This window comes from Orbicella faveolata, unplaced genomic scaffold (genome assembly GCF_042242905.1).
Source record: "Orbicella faveolata isolate gen_17 unplaced genomic scaffold, um_ofav_v1 contig_27, whole genome shotgun sequence".
Lineage (NCBI taxonomy): Eukaryota > Metazoa > Cnidaria > Anthozoa > Scleractinia > Merulinidae > Orbicella > Orbicella faveolata.
This window is the reverse complement of record NW_028301555.1, coordinates 3415280-3437253: the sequence shown is the minus strand read 5'-3', so window position 1 is coordinate 3437253 and position 21974 is coordinate 3415280. Positions and strand designations below refer to the sequence as shown.

Genomic DNA, 21974 nt, shown 5'->3' with positions numbered 1-21974 from the left:
AAGTTTGAATTCGAAAAGTCCGTGTGGACAAATTTGGGTATCTATTATATTTCTTTGGAATAATCTGCATGAAGTATTTTCGCTATTAAATATGAATGGAATGAAGCCAAAAAAAGACTTTCGTACTCTGTAGCTTGCATCAAGTTTAAACACGAATTAAATATTCGCTGAACGTAGCGTACAGTTTTCGAGCCTCTCACTGAAAGGAAGCAAGTCCAATCCTACTAGTTTCATTTAAAACGCAGGTATGTTTGAAACACAATGGTTTACAATTTAAACAAAAATAATCGATAACAAAAGTTTCTGTCTGTTTGTATTTATAATCCCAAATACGCTATGAACATGGTTCATTCTGTTGGTTCGTTACGTTCTTTTCATGTATTTGAATTAAAACCCTGTTGAGATAAGAATTATAATTATGAGTTCAGAGAAACCTTGTTATTTTAATTTTTTTTTTTCAGATATATTTTTATTTTCAGAGTTTCATATGGATCTTCTTAAGTTAGCTTAGCTCGAAAGAAATTGGTACAGACAATATCTCTTAATTGACTCACTGTTTAGTTCAATTACCATCTGGAACGTGGCATCTTATGTTATTGCACAAGAGAAATTAATATTCCTGTTTGATTCCAGCTCATCTTGTCGAAATGAAGGGTCTCAGTAAGCGGTGTTTCAATTTTCTATAACCCAAACAGCCTTGTATATTTCCACACACGAATGTCTCGCGTTTTTAGCTCCGGGTTCCCTGTAAAGTTATACTTCGTATTCAGGGTTCAGTTTGAAGACACAAAATACAAGCTTGACTTATACAAGTATCACCTAACCTCAACAAAATATTATAAATTAAAGCATTCCTCGGCAGCAGCCCTGGGGAACCCTTCATGTTCCCAGCACACTCGATGAAAATATCACCCGGGCCTACCTAAAAGTGATTTTCAACCCAGCAAGCTAGACAGACGATCAAAAAAAACATTTTTTATAGATTTGATATTTTTTCCATGGAAAGCACACCTCAACAGAGTGAAATAAACCTGACTCCAGAATCTACCAGGGGGGATTTAAGCACGCTGGTATATAACAAAAAAAATGATATAAAAAAAAAATAATAATAAAACGAAAAATCTTTACCAGGTTTCGAAAGCCCTGATACTGAACAGTGTGATAATTAACGAATAGCCAAAGTTAAAGCTTTCAGGCTCGCAAAACGTTTAGAAGAGTAATTCAAAACACTTTTTTTGCACTTTTCTCTGTAGCGATGCATTATTGTTTATACGTAGTATTGTGGTGTCGAAGATTATGAATTTCCATAGTCACAACAGTCGACTCACATCTACCGAATTTTTAGTGTTTATAACTTAAAACTTAACAGGAGCCATAATCGGGGACGGAGACCGTAAGCGCGCGCCATTTCTAGTACTGGGGTTGTCCCCATGATATGGGACAATAATTCTATTTTAGAGCAAATTGCGCCATCGCCTGCGGCACACGCGCGTACATGCTGCGAGGATTTTTGCGGATGTCGCGCGGGGGAAATGGCGTCCCAAATTCCCGAAAATTTTCATGTTTTTGGCTCACAACTCAACGCGTTTGCGTCTGTTGGAATTTTTCTCAAGTATTTTCGTCGTAAGCTGCTCCAGTTTGAGTGAAGTAAGACAGTGTCGAATTTAGGTATGTTCCGCTTTAAGCTTATATATATCGCTGACCAAGTTGTGTTCCGAGGGATGCTTCTTTTACATGAGCTGTACATTACTCCACTTTAAATTTCACATATGTTAAAGATTAACAGCTTTTCCATTACACAGCAAAAAACTAGCTGGATATATTTAGATATAGCAGAGCTTCAGGACTTCATAGTTTCCTGGCTCCTCTTGCCACACGCTTGCGAGGAATTTGCCAGTCTATCGCGACTGAAAAGTAAACTGACAAAATAATGGCTAGTTTGGTCAGTTTGAGTTTCGCCTGAATTGTAAGCAACGCTTGATGTTTCGTCAAGGCCTAGTAACTTTACGTCCGTAGATACTGCTCAGTTTTATCCGTGTAAATATCCAGTAAATTCTCTGTTGTCGATGAATTAGAGCGCCCGCCGATGCGTGTTTTGTACAGTCAGTAAACATGACAAATTGTACTTCCACCGCACTTTCGTGTGAAAGCGTACATCGAACTCAAACAATAACTCTATAGTTTTTAAATATGTTTAAGATCGATAAATGTTTGAGAACATATTAAAAGCGAAGCTGAAAATATGTGAATAAAGCAGAAATAATCAGCAAAGTTACGATGACGCTTTCTTTAATCAACTTCGAATAACGATTTCGATTTTGTTGATCGAGTTATCAAAACTCCTTGTCTATTTTCATTTTCGCAGTGTAAAACTTCACTATGCTTATGTTGAAGAAACACACATGATGTTAGCAGCCTTTTTTGCGTTCCGTTTGTTGCAGCATCTCAGAACAAAAGATAACGAAAGAAATCTTTGTCAAGATTTGTTGACAATTGAAAATACCGACTCGGACTTGAAAGTGCACGAGCTGCACTATGCAAATGAGCTAATTGTACGCGTCAGACTTTCCTTTCAAAAACTTTTGCAAACTCACCAAACAAGCAGAAACAATAAGAAACCATCGAAACAGGTTTTGGTTATGATTAACCATTGTCTGAGAAACTCACAAATTAACTCGATACCAGAGTAGAGAGTTTTATTGCATAACTTTTCTTTACAGAACAAACGCAAAATCTTACTCGTACAACTAACGCGAGCAGATATTATTCATTCACAGCGCGAAATTGAAGTCTTGTTTTCGACCCTGAAAAACCCACCTTTTCCGTTAGCTCAGAGCATAGAACTACATACAAGCGCCCTGGTTCGTATTCCCTGCCTTATTCCCTGCCATCGCTGTGAAAAATACGCAAGATAATCTCTCAAGGTCTCTCAACTCTCACCATTTGATCAGGCAACGTGACAATATCCACGTGAGAGCCCGCTACATGTGCGTGGATCCGCGCGGATATATGACGTCAGGATGGCGCAATTTGTTCTAAAAATAGAAAAATTGGCCCATATCATAGGTGCGCGTGGATCCCAAGGCTTACGGTCTCCGTCCCCGATTATGGCTCCTGAACTTAATCATTATCAGTAAAAAATGTTTCAAAAAGTGAATACGAAAATAACATCGAGAGTCAGTCTTCTGTGAATTTTCATCCGATGTTTTCGGCTGTATTGATTAATTAGAAGGAATGGTACACGTACCGGCTTGTTTCTCATGTAGATGACGGATGGTCGGGGGAAAGGGGTCAAAAGATGAATGAATCATGCTTGCAGTGAGAGGGGGAGTTGTTAAAGACCACCCTTTTTCTAAAAAAAAGGAAAGAAAAACAACGGCATAAAAGTTCCCAACCAGCCAAACCTCTCACCCTCCGTCTCCGTGAATTATTTCAAATCCGAAACATACCCCGTGTTATGCATAGCGAGATGTTTGATGTGCCCCCCCCCCCTCCCACACACACACACACACACACACACACACACACACACACCCCTACCCGGATCTAGGTAGAGCAATGTTAGTAACGAAGGAGTCAGGCATGTTTTATTTGTGGCTGACATAATTATTTCCTCTTTCCGTACCAATATGAAGAGCAATTTAAATGGTTCAGAGTTTCTGATATCAATACCAGTAGTTTCACATCATTTGAATGGATTTTCTGTATTTACAGCATCTAAGACAGATTACAGTTGATAATTTACAGATTTTATTTAACAAAGGTTTTTTGTCTTTTGTTTGTTTGTTTGATTGTTATTTCGCGATTGCCAAACCCCGCTAGCTTTCTCAGCAAAATTAAAAAGTCTTCAATGGCAGTAGATGGTTACTGCAATATTAAAGGTATCCCGAATGCATATCACGAAATAAATTGTGCTTACGAAATTATTAAAGCATGTGTCCTCACATTTTTGACATTGCGCCATTAAGCCAGAATCTCTGTGAACAGTTTAAATAACAATGTATTTTTTATTTTCCTTCAAATGTGCCAAACTCGTGCTATTCGTGATAGTAGTTACTTTTCAAGCCAAGCTTAAAAATTTTCCCCCAGCAACAACTGTCTAACGTTAAAATTTTTATTTTGTTTCAGACAGTCTGATAGAAAATTTTAATGAAAATTTTAAAGTATACATAAACAAGACTTAATAATTTTCAAGGTTTTTTTTCCGTTCCTTTGTAAATTTCATTTACTATACCTCTCAACCCAGCAAAGATAAGTTTACAGAGTTAAAAAGATATAAATATGCATGTTTAGTTTCTAAAGCAAAATAAAACAGTTTTAAATTAATGTTTGAGCTAGTTTCTTTCTTTTTCGTGGTAATTTTGCTCCGGGCCGACTTTGCCAAGAGGTCTGAATAATAAACGAATAAACGAATAATAATTATTATTTTAAGGTGTCCGTAAAACAAACCATCAAAATAAAGGAGCTTTTTGTTTTTCACTTTATTGCATAAAAGGAAGCAATCTAATCTTCAAAGAAGCCGAGATCAAACTTCGTGGAATCAAAGCGAAATAACAGTTATTTACAAGATAAAAGAATTTTGGTCTATTCTTTTCAAATTACATTGTTGTATGTCAGTTAGGTATAGCCGATTGCTCTGAAGTTCACAAAAGCAGACAGTCTAATCTTCAAGGAAGCCGAGATCAAATTTCGTGGAATCAAAGCAAAATAGCAGCTAGTTACAAGGTAAAAGAATTTTGGTCCATTCCTTTCAAAATTGAGAATTGAAGATCAAATATGTAATAATTTGCCTTTTCTCCTTTGGATATTAAGCCACTTGGATTTAGCCACCCTCTATCATATCTAGCTAGCTACCCATTCTATACAAATATTCCCTGACGAATATGAACTATTATATTAAATTTTTTAAAAGGATTGATTTTGTAATTGTAAAAAAGGCCTCGTGGCATTTATTACAGAAAAAGCAGACACCTTTTATTAGTGCTAGCTATCCATAAATGGAAATATGCCCCGCATATATAAACTATTGCCTGATGATTGCTTCGCAAGAAGCATGAAACTCGGAGTAGCGAATAAATGTTTTTGAATTAGTCCGACTCCATAAATCTATCTATTTACAGCTCTGGTTTTCCATTGAGCACTTTTATAGCAGATGAAGTCTTCAGTTTATCCGTTGGTAATTATTAAACTATTATTTTATATATTTTTTAAAGGCCTGATTATGTAGCTGAAAAAAATATTAAATGCCCTCGTGGCATTTATTCTGATTTTAGAAAAAGCAGACATTTGGTCTGGACCTTGTATAGATGGACAATTGGTTTGCTTGTGTTCCACTGTATCTCTTCTCTAAGTGCTTTCTCTGGCCGTGAGGAAATTGCTTTTTTATGAATAGTCACACAGTTGGAGATTATAGACAAGGCAAAGTTGAATAATTCAGTTTGGGGTTTGGAGAGCAGGATGATAACCGAGATTTGATGAATTTTAATCCTGATTTCCGAATCCGTGTTTTTCAGTTTTATCAGAGGAAATTTTGGCTTTTCCAAGTTTCACATTTATAAGGTACATCTTGTCATTTTATGCACGGTACAACGTTTCAGGGCCTTATTAGGGAGTTTAAGTAACCATGACGGCTATGCGGAGGACAACGTCGACTAAAAATGATTTTATGTTTTACCTACGGATCTCGCGATACTCTATAGTTGTTTACTTTGTTTATCACTGTCAAAACCATCACGAAACTGAATCTGGAACAAAGCGATAAATTTGAAATAAAGATTTAAAAGTTGGCCGTCGTGGTTCACGTTCTCTAGACGACACAGTCATTTCAAATGCAGAGGACGACAACCCAAGAATTATAACACATGTGCACAGCCATTGTTCTGCTCATTAAACCTTTTGTTTAGCGAAGTTCCCGTTGTCGTTGCCGGCGTGGTTTTCGTTAACTCCCTATTATTATTGGCAGAGCAAGATGGCCGCTGTTTGATAAATTTTGCACGCAGCCGGGAACAAGCTGTTTGTTTCTTAGCTCTGTAAAAGCACTTTACGCCAAGCTTGGTTCTTTTAGCGTGCCCGATTAAGATCTGATGTCCCTTAGACCTTACAACCAGATTTTTCGAGATACGAAGCTTATCCCCATCGCCTATTGAAATACAATACTTTAAAAAATGGTGTAAAAGGTGTTTACACACACGAAATCATGCCATGTCTAGGTTGTTAATGTTAAATTCTTGCTTGTTTCAGCGTTCATTCAGTGCCATTTAAGTACTTGGACAGGAACTTACTATTAAGAAATGCTTGATGCCGAAAATTGACTAGTATTTCTTAGAAGCAATGGCACTGTCATTTGTGTTCTTTGGAGAAAAAGGCTCTCTTATCTTCCTCTTGTAACTTTCTGTCGTAGCCATTCTTTCCATTTCGCGCCGCAGCTTGGCAACATAAAGGAACAAGTTTTGTGTCCATTTTTCTTTGTTGAGGACAATGCCAGATTGCCAATGGTTTGGCACGCTTTTGATAGCATGTTTTTCTTTCAAATGAAATAAAACTTAATTGCTTTTCTTTAATGCACGGCCACACATATAAAAAAAATATATGCCACAGGTCAGGAAATCGTCAGGAAATTTTATTTTGAGTCAGGGAACATTGACATTTTGACGAAAAGTCAGGGGAACATTTTCTTATCTTTTCTTGCCGTTAAAAATATGTACTTTCTGAAAAGGGAGTAAAGAACCAGGATATACAAATTTCAAAACCCAGTATCAGCTGATAGTTTTATTACATAGAGAATGAATGATAATCCGAAAATGATCATTGTGTCGAAATTCAGACAACAATTGGGAAAACTAGAAGTTATAAGAGCTACACCATCATCAGACTAGAATATGCATACAAGGTAACTCTTAAATGCGGTGTTAATAACAATGAAGAAACGAAACAAAAAGTGACACTCAAGGGAAAAGGCAAAGTTCTTTACTGGATTTGAGTCCTTTGTTGTGGGAAGGTGTCAGGCGTTTGATGATGTAATATGCTTCTTTGTACAAATTTGCTCACCAAGTACTTGTAGCAATGTCATACAAATGACAACAATAATTTTATTATCGAATCAAAGATCATTGTTGTCGTATCACAGACAGTTTTTGTACGGCCAAGGTTAGATCAGATCCGCAAATCATTCATTGCTTGCCTGTTTTGTAGTTTCTATTTAGCTGTAAACAGTTCCGAACCCACACTTAATGTACGTTAATTAATCCGAAAGTTTAATTTCTTAGCGATTGCTTAATCTGAATCTTTAAAGATTATGTTTTTTCCCCACGATTCAGCTCTTTTCTCTGTTTTCAAATTGAATTTTAGTGAAATTTAAAACGTCCTTGAACAGTGTCAGTCATTGCTACGTGACAGTTAAATCTGTTTTTAAGAGTTTTTGCCCTGTTTCTGAGGAAACAAAAAACCCTGTTTTAGATATTGGTTGAACACTCTTGATATTGAAGCAATACAGTCCAATCAGATAACTTTAATAAATTTACAACATAAACACATTTTGCGTGAGCAAAAGCCGTTGTGGGCATATGTTTCTGGATATCACCGAAACGATCATTACGGAGGCAAAAGCAAAGAAGAAATTATTTAAAATTGGACTGATTTAGAGCTTAGTTGATTCTTTTGCAACCTCATTAATGATTTTCAGGTGAATTCAGTGGTATAGTAGTCTTCCGTGACTGAAGAATGTAGTTCTTGACAGGAAAAGAATTCAAGGTAAGCAAAAAGACTAATATTTACAGGTGTTGCTGGTTTTTCAATGAAATTCAATAAGCCAATCCTGCAGCAATGCTTTCAGCTTCGTTAAGGAAGTTGCAGGTCTTTTACTGCTGTACAAGTTGAGCGAACGAGGCCAAACGTCTCGCTCTGAAGAACATATGTACGTATATGCGAAAATAGCGTGTTCCTTTCCATTGTTTTATTTGGAAATAAACAGTGTTTTCTTTTCCCTAGGAATATTTGAGTTTGACTCATGATGTCGATTGCACCCGTAATATGAAACGGAAAGGAATAAATATATTTCGAATAGTAAAATTTCGTTTATTAATGTGATGCCTTACACCGTTCAAGCAAAAACATTGGTGAAGTTGTTGTCCATTTATTTTGCTTTTATTTAAATCAATCTGGGTTGATATTCTTACAGGTCAAATTTATACTTTTTGGATTGTTGTTCTCAGCGTACGTTAGTTAAAGGAAAATGTTTTGCTAGAGTGGCTTGAGTAGCTTCAAAAGAACCGCCTTCGTGGCCCTGAGCAAGACAAAATATGTTGTGACGATAACAATGACATCTTGGAAATTTTTCACAAATTCATTTCAGCGAAAAAACCGAATCATGAACAATTCGATCTGATATTTAAGAAGGTACTGGTTGATTGATGTTGCTTAGTTTGGCTTTTAATACAATTTTCTTTGCGGTGATAAAACTGACAACCCTTTTCAATTTAATAGCAAAGTTATCAAGAGGAGTTTGTCTCGATGTTTTCTGAAATGGTTCACTTTCGCTGATGTGGTTGGTTGTTTGCTTTCTTCGTGACCACAAACCTAACAGCCTCACTAATTCTTTGCCCGCCTATTTTGTCAAAGGTAAACTTGAACGAAATACGATGCCAGTAATAGTATAAAGTCAAAATTCTGGTTGAAGTAGGAAGAAGGGCTGGAAATTTTCGCAAGACTGAGAGAATTGTCTCTCTTTTTTCTTTGTATCTCAAAGCCTCGAGCAAATGGTCTAAATTTAACAGAAAACACGACTGATTAAAATCGTAGGCTTTTAATTTCATTTCCGATGTTCATGTACTTTATAAAAATAATAATGATTATAGGTCCGATTGAATGTAGGTCCGGACTTCTGTTATAGTTATTTGTGTTTAAAATGTACATGCAAAAATTGCATTTAGAAATATTAAGCAACACATACACGTTTTCAATAAATGATTATTATTTGATAGTTATAAAACTGAATGTGATGTTCTCGCAAATTCTATTTAAGACATTTTCAGCGTTCCTATCAAGTCTAAGTAGACCTCCACTTGTAAACTAATGCAAACGCTGCAATCTGATTGGCTGAGCTATTGTTCACTATCAGCCGTTAGTTTGTTTTGGCTGAGGGTCATCTACAAAATGGCGACGTTTCCTCGTTTTTCCGAGGTTTCGGAGGAACACTTAGAAATTTCACAGGAGAATTAGATTCCTAAGAAGACTAAAAGAAGGACATTCGCTATTACTCGATTTTAAAAAACTCAAAAGTGTATAGCAGAAAACTGATAAACACGGGAACGCAGCTGCAACTTTGAAATGACAATTCAGTCCGCGTTTTTTTTTTTCTTTTTGCGAAAATGTGAAGTTTAATTTACGAAGAGGATTAAATAACTGGAAATCATTATTTGAAGGAAATTTAGTTAGAACTCCACTAAAAGGCTGAATCAACTATCGCAGAAATCAAGAAGTCATATCTAATTGATAAATCGAAGTACGGCTTTTAGCGCGCGGCTCCTCGCCGGATTTTTTCTTTTTTTCTTTTCTTTTTCTTTTTTTTCTAAATCAGCTTAATCCCGAGATAAGAAACCGAGCGGTATGGTGCACCGGAGTGAAGGTTTTGAACTAGCGGCATGAAAATATTCTTAATTTTTGGCTTAAAAGTATATAAAATTGTAGGTTTTATACTGTTTCTACTAAAACAATTAGACTTCGCTCCCTCGTTTGTCAACTCGGCCACGCCTCCCTGACTTTTCGCTCTTATAGTTCACTACTTCATTTTCTCCGATTCTTCTTGGTTTAAATTGATCACGTGACGCGATAGTGTTGGATAGTGATGGATAGTACTCGTCCGTGAAGATTTTTCTGTAAGCATGCGAGCTAGCTTATATGAAAAGCAATGAAAGACGCATTTTGTTGTAATAGGTATGACTTTTTTGCATTTGGCTTTCACGCCTTCCATCCAAAAAAGTTAAAAATAATTCAATATGAGTTTCGAACTGGCGCGCGCGAGAAAATCTAGCGATGAACAATAAAGACATCAGAGTGTTAAGTTTCTCGGAACTATATCGGTCTGATAGTTGCCACTTGGAAATTTGATGTTCTTAAAACTGTAGCATGTTTGCCCTTGAAGCTTCGCTTCTCGGACTTACATTTGTTTTTAGAGCATCAAATTTCCAGGGGGCAACTGTCAGCCCATAGTTCCTCGACAGAAACACTCTATTGTTTAAATATAAAATTCGGGCTCGCAGTCTAATTGTCAAATAGACAGAAAATAGCAATCTAATGAGATTCGTGCATTTCCAACAGAACACTCTGACTGTATCATTTCGAAGACAGCCCCATGGCTGGCTGAACTCTTCTGTGTCTATTTAATGTGTATATAAGCCTTGGCTTTCCTCCTCTGATTTTTACCTTTTGCATCTTTTATCTTATTATTTGTTATTTGTCACCACACTTCATTAAGATGTTTGTACCCGAAGTTAATAGCGTACGTTTTGAGCTTTGGCTTTTAAGGGGTATAATTCCACGAATAATAGTCTTACCCCACTCTAGATTCTGTATTCCTAAGGACTAATGGAATAATTAAAAGCGCATTCAGTTAATAAATTAAACTACTGAGAACAATTGATTAAGAAGATTGACAGAGTAACCAAAACATTTTTGTCAAAATAGTAAAAAATAACAGAGATTTAAGGTTAGCGCCTCTTTTATCTCCTTTAATCGTTTTTCTTCACTTAACCTCAGGTTCAGAGTTCCTAACGTGGACCTTTGATCAACTGCATGGTCAAATGATTTTTCCTCAGTTTTTCAGGGAAAGAAGCGGATATAAAGTGATGCAAATTTTTCTTTGATGTTAATTCTCGCCTTTCCGCTTTACGTTTTATGAGCTGCACAACGAAAGTTAATTAGTGCCTTATTTCCTCTTTGAGATCAGTCGTGTAAGGAGAAAGATCAGTCATTTTATTTGTGAAAATAAAACTCCGTTGCAAAAAAAGTATTGATTTCCCTGCATGAAGAAAGTTAGCTATGAGGTTTTATATCTTTTTACCTCACTAATGCAATTTGTAAGTCGCCAAGCGACTAAGGAGGAGAGATTAAATCTATCTACATTTGGCGAAAGCTTAAATTAGGTAAAAAAGAAAACAAGAGTCGCATTATGCAATGAGCTAGAACGGAAGATGATATTGAAAACGTGGAAGTGTCACCGACTTTAGTCATTTAAGTCAGGAAAACACGCTTCGGTAAATAATATGCGAACACATTTTGTCTAATTGAAATTCTTTGGGGTTGATTAAGATTTATATTGGTCCCAAGAACTGCAACAAAAGCGAGTAATTAAGGCAATGTTGACAATTTGTCGTTTGAAACTCAGAGAGCCTCTGGTTGGGTCAAGTTAATTGCAAAGAACATGAGGTTTATTTGGGCCGAAAACTGAAAACAATGTTGTAAATTGTCTTTGGAAAGCCGCGAAGGCTCTTTCCGTGTGTAGAGTTGATTAACGCACGCGATAGGTACTAGTTGCTTCCCCGTAGAACATACCACGTACAAGCAACGAATTTATCGCACTGCAGAGCTTAATATCACTTTCATTATTGGCGCAGACAACGGTGTTTTAGAAAATGTAGTCTTATCGTAGATGAGTAGAAGTTTGAGGTTGTGTAGTTATCACATTGAAATCGACGAGAAGGCTTACCATATACTGGATAAGGGGAAAGAATCAGTGGTGCTAAGTGCGATGAACATAGTAATAACAAGGAGGGAAGACATGACAATTTATTAGGGGCAATAAAGGTAGATATCAAACAGTTCATTGGGAAGTAGCTCGGATTCAGGAATCTGGAATTCACAGCACGTAAAGGTTAGTTGCTCGAATTGTAAAGCCCCGATATTATGCTACAGAACATATTTAAGAAATTAAACGTTATATAAATATTCTGGCGACTTTATAAGTGCTCTGTGAAAGTCAATGCGGATCTAACTAACCGAAAACGCGGTTTCAGTTTTGGCGTAAAAGAAAAATTCAGGACCCATGCATAGACACAGAAAATATGATCGCTTCGGGTTACCTTTAAATGAAAACGAGCAAGGAAAATGTTCATCACAACTGGCATACTGAATAAATTCCAAAACATGTTTACATGTTGACATTACGTTTCATTTATAAAATACGATGTGGAGAACATAATCAAATTGCCTTTTAATGCATACATGTAATAGTACATCTGCTATTGTGCCTATTTAAAATAACCAAAATTTTTCAGAAAAATACAACTGCAATATTTTTAGATATCAGAAGACGTACAGAAAGAACCTGAAGTATTGTTATCTCTCAGATCATTAACTATGCTCAGATAAGTGTTCGAGACAGTGGTAAGCTAGCTAACTGAGTACGTGAGTTATGGAAATAAAATGACATTTCGAAGTAATTTTTGAAAGTGCTAAACGTTTATGAAGCCGTATACGTTATTTAAATATGATATCCGTCTTAATTATGAGAGCTAAATATGAATTTTAATAAAAATTACAAAAGCTGGATATATAGGCAATTTAACTTGCGTAGTACTTTTTATTCACACGGTGTATGAAAAGTGATCTCTTTCCTCTCTTTGAGTTCATTTTCTTTCTTCTCTTTTTTACTAGTACGGGAAATTACTTTTGCATTAACTCGAGTCTAATTTTTTTCAAATACTTCCTAATTATAATGTATAGCAAACGTGACTGTATATCTTGGAGATCAAAGGTGAACTGAAAAGCGTCAGTGACAGTAATTGAAAAATAATTTAAAACTAACATAGCAGTAAGGATTATGAGTTCTAGAACTAAAATGTTAAAATATTTTTTAATGAAAAACATATTTGCTGACAATTTCAGCGTATACACCTTAAGATTAAGGTTACTATTTTCGGCGGCTAACAACAGACGTTTAGCGGTTTGAAGGATTTTTGTCATGACAGCTTGTCCTTCGTCACTTAGGGTATGTAATGGCGAGAAGAGAACTGGGAAAAATGACGGGCGGCCAAATTCTTTTGGGATGAAATTTGACGGTGTGATATATTTTTTCGTTGCATTACATAAGCAAAGCCAACTCACCATGTCGATTCTCTACAAATTAACGGCGGGTGCTCAAAGCTTGAATTCACATTTTTTGTGTGTGATCTACAATTCAAATGCTACCTCACGTCTCTTGTAATAAATTTGAGATTGTTGAGTCTGCTACTCATAAACACTACCACAATAGCTTATAGAATGAGTTGTCAGAACCTTTGAAGCTTTTCAGAAAGAACTTTGTTGAAACAAAACGTATGATGGTGTACCAAACGACTTCCATTTTCGGCCTTCAAATTGCACATTTGTCACGCATGTGCAAACGACACTTTCAACAAAAGCAAAATTAACACCACAACAATGGCTTATAGAATAGGCGTCAAAAAGTTCGAAGCTTGGCAGACTGAGCTTTGTTAAAACAAAATGTACATGGCGAACCGAACGACTTTCATTTTTGGCCTTCAAATTGCACATCTGTCACGCATGTGAAACAAACAAAGGCTTTCCACGTGAAACAAAAATCAATCCCATTAACTTTCAAATACCTGCTAAATGTTTAGCGTGTTGGGAAACTTACATAAAGTTGTAAATTCTAGAAACCTTCTTCCTCACAATTAGGTAGAAAGTCTAAGGTGATAAAAAATGGCAAAACTGAAAATATACTGAACGAAACTTAAACCGAAAACGCTTAAACCTAAAATAGAGAACCTTAATTTGGAGTAACAAACCTTTCAAAGCCTGGTTACCATGGAAACGTGAGGTTTCTTGAATTTAAAATTTTGAACAGGTTCTGGGATAATTTGTAGTCAAGTTATAAAGTTCGGTCATTATCCTTCGTAATTAGGGTAAGTTTGAAATTCTGCCAACTTATCAAACACACATTTCGAAGGTGCATATTTCTAGAAACAGGCATAAAAATTACTGCATAGGGACTAAAACGGTGGACGGTGTTTTCTCGTTGCTGTAGTTGGTTAATAATTGAACGATGGATATCCTCTTGTACTTAGCATATGTAACGAAACCTTGCAGTGTGCAATGATTCGCATTTTTATGTTGTATTTGGCAACAAAGAATGGAAGTAATATTTGCAATGGTTATTTACCAGTTTGCTAGTATATGCTAATAAAGCTGTTGTTTTGGTAAGCACTTGGCCAAATGTACAAACATTTAAATCTATTTCGGTGAACATCGTGTTCATGTTGTAAAGACAGAACACTGGTTATAATCAGGTGAACTCATTTTGAGTGGCTTTATCCTATAAAACAACCCGAATCATTTTCTGGTGATTGGCAAGGTATCAAGGTATAAGCGGCCTACTTTTTGACTGCTTATCACATTAATTGAAACCAAAGAGAAGAACCTAGTTACTAACAAACATGCCAGTTGAGATCATTTTCATTTGAAAACGTTTGCACAAAGGTTTTTATACATGCGGGGTGGCATAAAATTAAGGTACTGTTAAACGGATCTATTGGGCTCGTAATTACAAATTTTCATATTGTCCAATTCATTCTTGTTCACGTTCTAAGATGCGTCATACACGTACCATTATTTTTGCCTCCCTTTTATGTAAGACTACATGAATAACGGAATATTTAATAAGCTCACGTACATTCTCGCCAGGTTTTGGGTCTTTTCGCTGAATATTAAGGAAATGGAAAATCTAGGACTATCCAAAATATCTTCGTCAACTTTACTATCAATGAAACGTTTGTGGAAATCGTTAAATTTATTGTTAAGCGTAAAATGTCTGTTTAGCTTCGGAAAAAATCAATTGGATTAATAAAATAACCAAAAGTATGCTTTAACACTTTCTGTGTGCAGTTTAAAAAGGGGTAAACTAAAAGAAGTGTGCTTTGTAAGTCACATTAAGTTTAGCTGACTTGATGATGCAAAAAAACTGACTTTAATAATCTGAGACCGCTTTATAGCCAAGAAACTCGAGTTTGCTTTAATGATTTCCATCTTATGTCAACGAAATGAATAAGTTCTCTTGCCGGTAGAAACTCGAGTTTATAGTTATGAATTCCATTTGTTTTATATGGAACAGATATTGAAATGATTTCGCATTCACAAAGTGTCAATGATTATCCCACTGTAATCCCCAAAACACCCTCCTTCTGTGCTTCGGTCAAAGAAGTGTGTTAATTATCAAAAACAAATTCTAAAAACACCCATTTCAATTCAGTCTTCTTGTAGAGCTTGTTAAAAACATGCAAAAACACCACAGAACGATGTCTCTTAATAACATTTAATTCCAGGCCACGGGTTATCCAATGTATGCACCAATGTATTCAACAACGTAGTGTCCATTTTTTTTTTCCTTTTATTTTGTACAGAAATTCGAAGAAGATGAAACGATTTCGTCGCAAAAACGGGGTAAACAAAAAAAGGTGGGTAGAAACAGAGAATTAAAACTCTTATTTACTTTACAATGCTCATTAACGTTCCATATATAGCTGAAAGGGGATTTGGTTATTTGCTGTAATATAGCGTTGCTTCATTTATGTTTACATTGCCGTCGCCTTAAGCTTAGCCTTGAGGACGCGAAATTGCTTTTACGTCCAGCGACGAACTCATAGACAAGCATTGCACAGGTAAGAATACGCTTGGCGCCAATCCTTGGCGCCAATTTTTCAAAATTATTAAGACTCATAATACACGTATGGATGTTGCCCGTTCGTACTTCGCTCACGTCTGCCCTCGCATGTACGAGAAAATGAAGCACTGTTTGCAATGTTGGCCGTGAAAGAAAAACTACATGTCAACAACAAGAGGGAAAATGAAAATTGGAGTGCAAAAATCGGGCAAGGTTTCAAAGCGGAACTGGGAAGTTACTCGACTTGGTGCGGGTAGTTAACTCATTTTTTTATTTTAGTTTTTGGGAGTTCATACGTTTGACTCTTGTTAGTTTTCATACGTAAATTGTGTTTGCTGGAAATTTCAGGAACTTTCTCATTGTTAAGGGTCACTTCTTTTTAAAAGCGGCGTTTATATCTATTCTCATCGGCTGATTTTAGGAATATTTAGTCAACCAGACAGCGCGGACCAGAATGGAGAACTCCCCTCGATGCACCACGAAATTCTCAAAACTCATATTGAACGAATCACGTCACACTGAGTAAAGAGAATTGACATTTTTATCCTGAGACCAGAAAAGCTTAATTCAAAACCATTTAATGACCCTGGCATGTTGGCTGATGAGATTTTGAACTTGTCTCGCCCGTCGAGCCCAGCCACATTTCTGCTTGCAAATCGACTTCCTGCTATAAGCAGGTATTTAGCTAGGTAATTACAGAGAGTAGAACAGACATTTAGTCTAGTAATCACGGAAACGGGCACTATATGTCTTAAACATGCAACCCACCTGCTTCAAATTGACAGGTCAGGAACGAACATTTTAATACTTCCCAGACTTCCCTAATCTTAACCATCTTTGCCCCTGTTTGGTTTTCAAAGCTATCTCCTCTGGTCCTTTTCGACCTCATTTAACGATTTTTTGGAGTGAGGAAGGGGGTTTTTTACCTGTTTGGTGGCATTTTGCCCATCGCAAAAAATGATTGAGGATATCGTGACTAACATGGCAATTTGCATAGATGTAGTGCTAACATTATTGACAGGTTGTCAGTCATGCAAATGGGGTTCATTGACAGCGATATATCTACTGAAACTATGCTTAGAGAGGATAAATGTCTTCCTTCTGGATTTTAAACCTTACCATTTGGCAGTTTCGAAAGGTCCGCCTGCTAATGTTGGAAATTTGTCCAAAGACTGACTGAGGTAACTTACCTTGTAAGTGCGTGGAGTTTCTAAAGCAATTTAGTAATCAAACTGTTCAAATTGTCTAGATAATCCCTCGATCGATGAAAATCTTCCGAGTAGAAGAGTTTTCTCAATTTAAATATCCTCCTTCTCTATCAATGAAAATTTCTCCAATGGTGGCTGTCTCTTAATCGATCAAAAGCCAATACAGAAGTTTTAATTTAAAACCTACTTAGGAATGCTTAATTCGTCGAATTATTTGAAAATACTATTTTGAGCACCTTAAGTACACAGAGCAGGCATTTATAAGAATTAAGTCTTTTTTTATATTAATGACAATTCTCTACAGATCGAATTTTTTCACGAAAAAAGCGACGTGATTACCATAATACAAAGAATAAGAGTTACTGAGGTATTTTTTAACACTGCAGTTCCAAATGTTTCACTTAGTGTCAATTCTAGATTGATGAAAATTTCGCGAGCGACAAAAAGCTCTCAACTGATAGGAAATGAAACGTTCCTGAACGATAATAAAATAAATTGGACAGATAAAAAATCTTCTCTTGATTTTTAGGGATGCGTTTTTATTTAAATGTGATCTTGATAAGCCATAATTTTGACTAGTGTTTTGTTATTTCAAGAAACCTTATCTTCCATTCTGGAAAGGTGGATTTGCACCTCGCTAGCTGGAAAGACATCTTGCCAAAGAACTGGCACTAAAATGAATTTTACTATTTTTTATTGCGGCTTTCATTCATGATATTTCTTCTACGTGCACGCTATGCTTGGTAAGAATAAGTAAATTTATTCAGTTACCAGGGACGCTTTCCTTTCGATGAAAAATTCTATAGGAAAATTCATTACCTGACGAGGGAATTCCATCGCGATGTCGGTTTGTCAAGTGAAATTGAACGTCGAATTCACGAGTCAGGTTATGAATTTTCCTCCAATTGCTTAGCCTTCTTTTTAAATGAAAGAAAACCCCGTTTCATTTACGTCTGTGGGAATGTTGCAATATTCAACGCGCCCTCGAGAAAAGCCATTCCAATTGAATTAAAAGCCGCGCTTTCAAGAGTCGTAATTCCACGCTGAATACCTCGCCTAGCTAATAAATCAGAGTGCGAGAATTCTCTGAGCTATGCGGTTCTGGTTTGAATTTCAGGAAATTTCCAATGACGAATGGAACAGTATTTTCTAGAATTTCCACAAAAGTGAACAACCTCGCGACGTATACCTAAATATTTGGACATTTTTTACCGGAAATTTCCGTCTATTTGATTTTCCTTCCAGAGTCTAGAGTTTTCAGTTGAATGGTTCGCTGCAGGAAATTCAACAATTTTTGGATTTTCTGGAAACTTCCCGAGGGAATTTCCGTACCATATTTCCCCGTTTAGAAAATTACTAATTTCAATTAACAGCCAGTACTAATAAATTGCCTTAGGGAAATACCTGTTCTCTGTTTAGTTACATGCATACTGCGTTATAAGAATGTCTGCGAGAGATTTTCCTTGGTCTTAGAAATTTTCCTCAGTTAAGAAGTCCCCCATGTTCGCGAAATTCTTCGCTCGAGAAGCTTTTATCGGTGGAGAAATTTCTCCTCATTCGAGAAATTTTCCTTATTCGAGAAGTTTTCCGTCGTCGAGAAATTTTACTCAATCAAGAAAATTTCCATAGTCGCGTAAAATTACTCATTCGAGAAATTATGTCGTTCGTGACATTTTCCTCATTCGAGAAGTTTTCCATGTTCGAGAAATTTTCATTGTTTGAGAAGCTTTCATCGGTCGAGAAATTTTCCTCATTTGAGAAATTTTTCTTTTTGCGAGAAGCTTTCATCAGTTGACAAACTTTGACCAGTCGAGAACTTTCCACCAGTCAAAAATTTTAAATAGAAAATGGCAATTTATCAAATAAAACTGTCCTTCGTTAAGAAGGTCTGGGAAGTTCCTGTTGTGTCTACTTTAGTCACGTACGTCAACCGTTGGTTTTCGACAACGATATGCTGACCTTTCGAAATAGAAACACGAAAAAGTTTAAAATTAACACGAAATCCTTTCCAAAAAAACTAGCCCCATAAGTGGATTTCATACCCAAGTCTTCTATTCACATTTCCTGTTAATCAGACGATTTTCCTCGTAGAATTGTCAAAATGCTTAAGTGCACGTGGTGTTTGTTTATATGGCTTAACGACGATTAAAACTAACCAATCAACGCATGCATGTTTTGTCGGTTGTTGCATAGTCCATAGTCCATAGTTCTTCGGGCTCGCAGAGATAACATCTATCTCAAGTCTATGAAGTTTATAAGCACATTGAAGGCTTTTTTGCTGTTGTTCGGGATATTTTTTTTTCGGAAAATTACCAGCGTGCTCTAAGAAATCTGCGACCATCAGTGAAGGGAATAATTAGTTAACTACCTCAGTTGTGTAGTATCGGACGCGCTCACCACATTATTACGTGTGAGGTTACCTCTAGTATTATATCAATGCCATTTCATTTGGGTGAACGTTGGAGGAACGTAAGTTTGTGTTAAAGCCTCATTTATTACGAATATTAGAGTAAATTACGAAATGCAGTTGAAAGTGTGGTTGAATTTTACATCTTCAGTCTTTCGTTCGTGACTTTTATATGTGGTTTGTTAAAAATAGCAGTGCAATTGTTTCATCTTCATATAAGTAATTTACGATTTTGTTGAACGCTGGTTATTTATGAAGATAGCAGTTAAAATAACGTGCATCTAGGAAATTGACAACTACCAGTGGAGCGAGATACAGTGGAAGCCTTGCATGTGCATCAAAATCGATTACCGATTTTTATACTTTTGAAATCTTCCCAAACGCAAAGTAAATTTACAATGAGCTAGCTATCATTTTGTTTTTCTTTCCAAATTATCGCGCAACTTTACCTTGACGCGATACTTTAGGACTCCGTTTCAACCTCTGAATCTTCTAAAATTGTTTTAATTTGAGAAGAAGCCCGTAAACGTTTCCGTGGTGAAGGTTTTTATTTAGCGACTCTTTGGCTTCGAACTTTATTGATACCGAGTCGTGGCGACCGTGTTATACAATGAGTCCAATTAGTGATCCTGAAAAAGACATAATTTCCAACCTTGTTTTATTCCACTCACGTTCCGTTTGCAGGTGGTAAGATAAATACCGCATTAACCACTGAACGTGCAGGACATACACCAATACAGCAGCAGAGATGTCCAGAGGTGTGTTGCAAGATATCGCCAGCTGCACGGAGTGAACAACCCTTTTGTTTACTTGCCGACCTCTATGCCGGTCCGATAGCGAGATGAGTACCTTAGGAATCCTCTATATTCTGTTGTCGTCATCTCTCAATACGGTATGCTTTTGCCTTGAAACTAATCAGAGGGGTTGTAAAAACACATTAGCTAAGATATGCATGTAAATAACATAAACTAACCGTTGCTGTAGTTGCTGTGTGGCTGTGTCCTTACACTCTTGCGGAGTCAATCTTAGTGTTATTGCCGGTTGATAACATGCCTATATAATCCTAGGGAGATTTCAAAGAATCCGTTTTCTTTTTATTCTGGGCTAAATTGCAGGTACCGCTGTTCATTTAAAGAAAGTGTACGCATAAACCGTTCAGTTCTTTCGGAAGAGTTCTTTTGAAAAACGGCGAAATTTGTGACGAGATCTTTACTTTTTTCATAGATAAAAATAGGAGTTGAATCCAAACAACTGAATTAACCTGATCAGTTATAATTCAAACCGTTCGAGATGGTTCGTTAAAATTCAAATCATGAGTGATATGGGAAACTTTTCGGGCCCACAAAGCCATTTTTAGTTAATCGGTATTTAAAGGCAGAGAGGTGCATACGCCTGAAACTTCTTGTATGAAGGGAGCCTCTGTTCATAATAAGAATATGTGGATAAAACAGCTCTGTAGTCATAAGGGTGAAGATTTTGCTACGGCTTTTCGGGTGCGAAAACTTTTCGGGACCTTCGAGAAACGGGTCCCTGAAACGAAAAGCTACCATTGAACTGGATTGTCATATATAATACAAAAGGAGTTAAGGAGGTACCTATAAACAGAAAAAGACAAATTCTGCTTCAATTGTTTCAGCGGGGCACCTATTCAAGTTACCTGTAATTCATCAGGCTGGCTGTTTTCCTATATTTACAGTTTATATTCAAACTTTTAGACAGTGTGTCGTGATATTTACATATCAAGTAAAACAGTCAATAGGGGCTGTTGATTAACAAAGAAATGGGTAAGAATCGTCAAATAGCATATTTAAACATAGACGAAAACGATTTCAATTTATAAAAATACATCTATTTTGCTGCTATCTGTGGATAGAGTCAGTGATGCGAACAAAAGAACTCGAGGATCCTTTATGTACAATAGATGATTTCCCATTAACACTCAAATGAGAAGTCCTTTCTTCATGTTACATGTATTTGGATGAGTGAAGAGGGCGGAGGTAGACAAAACAAGTTTTGCTATTATTGCCTTTTCAACGCGTGGCACATTTCTGGTTAAAGGCGGTGGAAAGCTATGATGGACACCATTACATGCTTAAAAGAATGATTTCAGCCATAAGCTATGATTGGCCAGCGCTTTGTGTTGCTTTTTAAAAACGCTTCGTCATCTTGGTAAGCCCTGCGAGTACAATGGCCAACAGTTATCGCCTAAGTCTATTGCTACTCCTTCCCGGAGGGGGTGCTAGCCCAAAGCCAGATTACCCCCGGCATTTTGTCAGGCCACCCCAAGAATACACCGGTACCCATTTATACTCCTCTATGGAGAGAGGCTCTGAAAGAAATGTGACTTGACCAGGGTCAGACCTCGAACCTGGAACGCTCGATGTTCAGAGAATGTTGGATGCTGGCTGTAACCAGCCGGCAAATTTGCTAGGGCGTCCCTTCATCCTTATCACTAAATCTGTCATGTAAAATAATGGAAACTATTTGCTAAACTTCGTCAATTTTCGTCCGTGTCCAGAGGGTTCGCTCGTTTCTACACCCACGTTTGCCACAATGTAAATAAACACCAACAGGCAAGTGTACGCCACATTGTTCTTCATCAAAATGGAAGATAAAGAACAGAAAATGTTAAAATGTTTTCAAGGAATTTTTCCTAGTAGCAGAGGATGATGGTAATTTTTGAAGTTTCCTGTTAAGTGTTGTTAAT

At 36.6% G+C, this 21974-nt stretch overlaps 1 protein-coding gene across 3 annotated transcripts in view; it reads left to right on the top strand.

Moving 5' to 3' along the window:
- The first annotated feature begins 5533 nt into the window (after nt 1–5533).
- The window catches only part of LOC110041943 (uncharacterized), a 69011-nt gene continuing 52570 nt past the window's right edge, over nt 5534–21974 (top strand). Inside the window, exons 1-4 of one of the 3 annotated variants that reach the window (XM_089296432.1) lie at nt 5534–5559; nt 7682–7749; nt 15393–15446; nt 19952–20159. In XM_089296432.1, the coding sequence (XP_089152558.1) occupies nt 20109–20159 (51 nt within the window). In that variant the 5' untranslated portion in view covers nt 5534–5559; nt 7682–7749; nt 15393–15446; nt 19952–20108. Of the gene's footprint in view, nt 5560–7681; nt 7750–15392; nt 15447–16539; nt 16834–18392; nt 19330–19951; nt 20160–21974 lie in introns of those variants that run through there. The other 2 variants (XM_089296434.1, XM_089296433.1) reach the window with 2 other exon arrangements.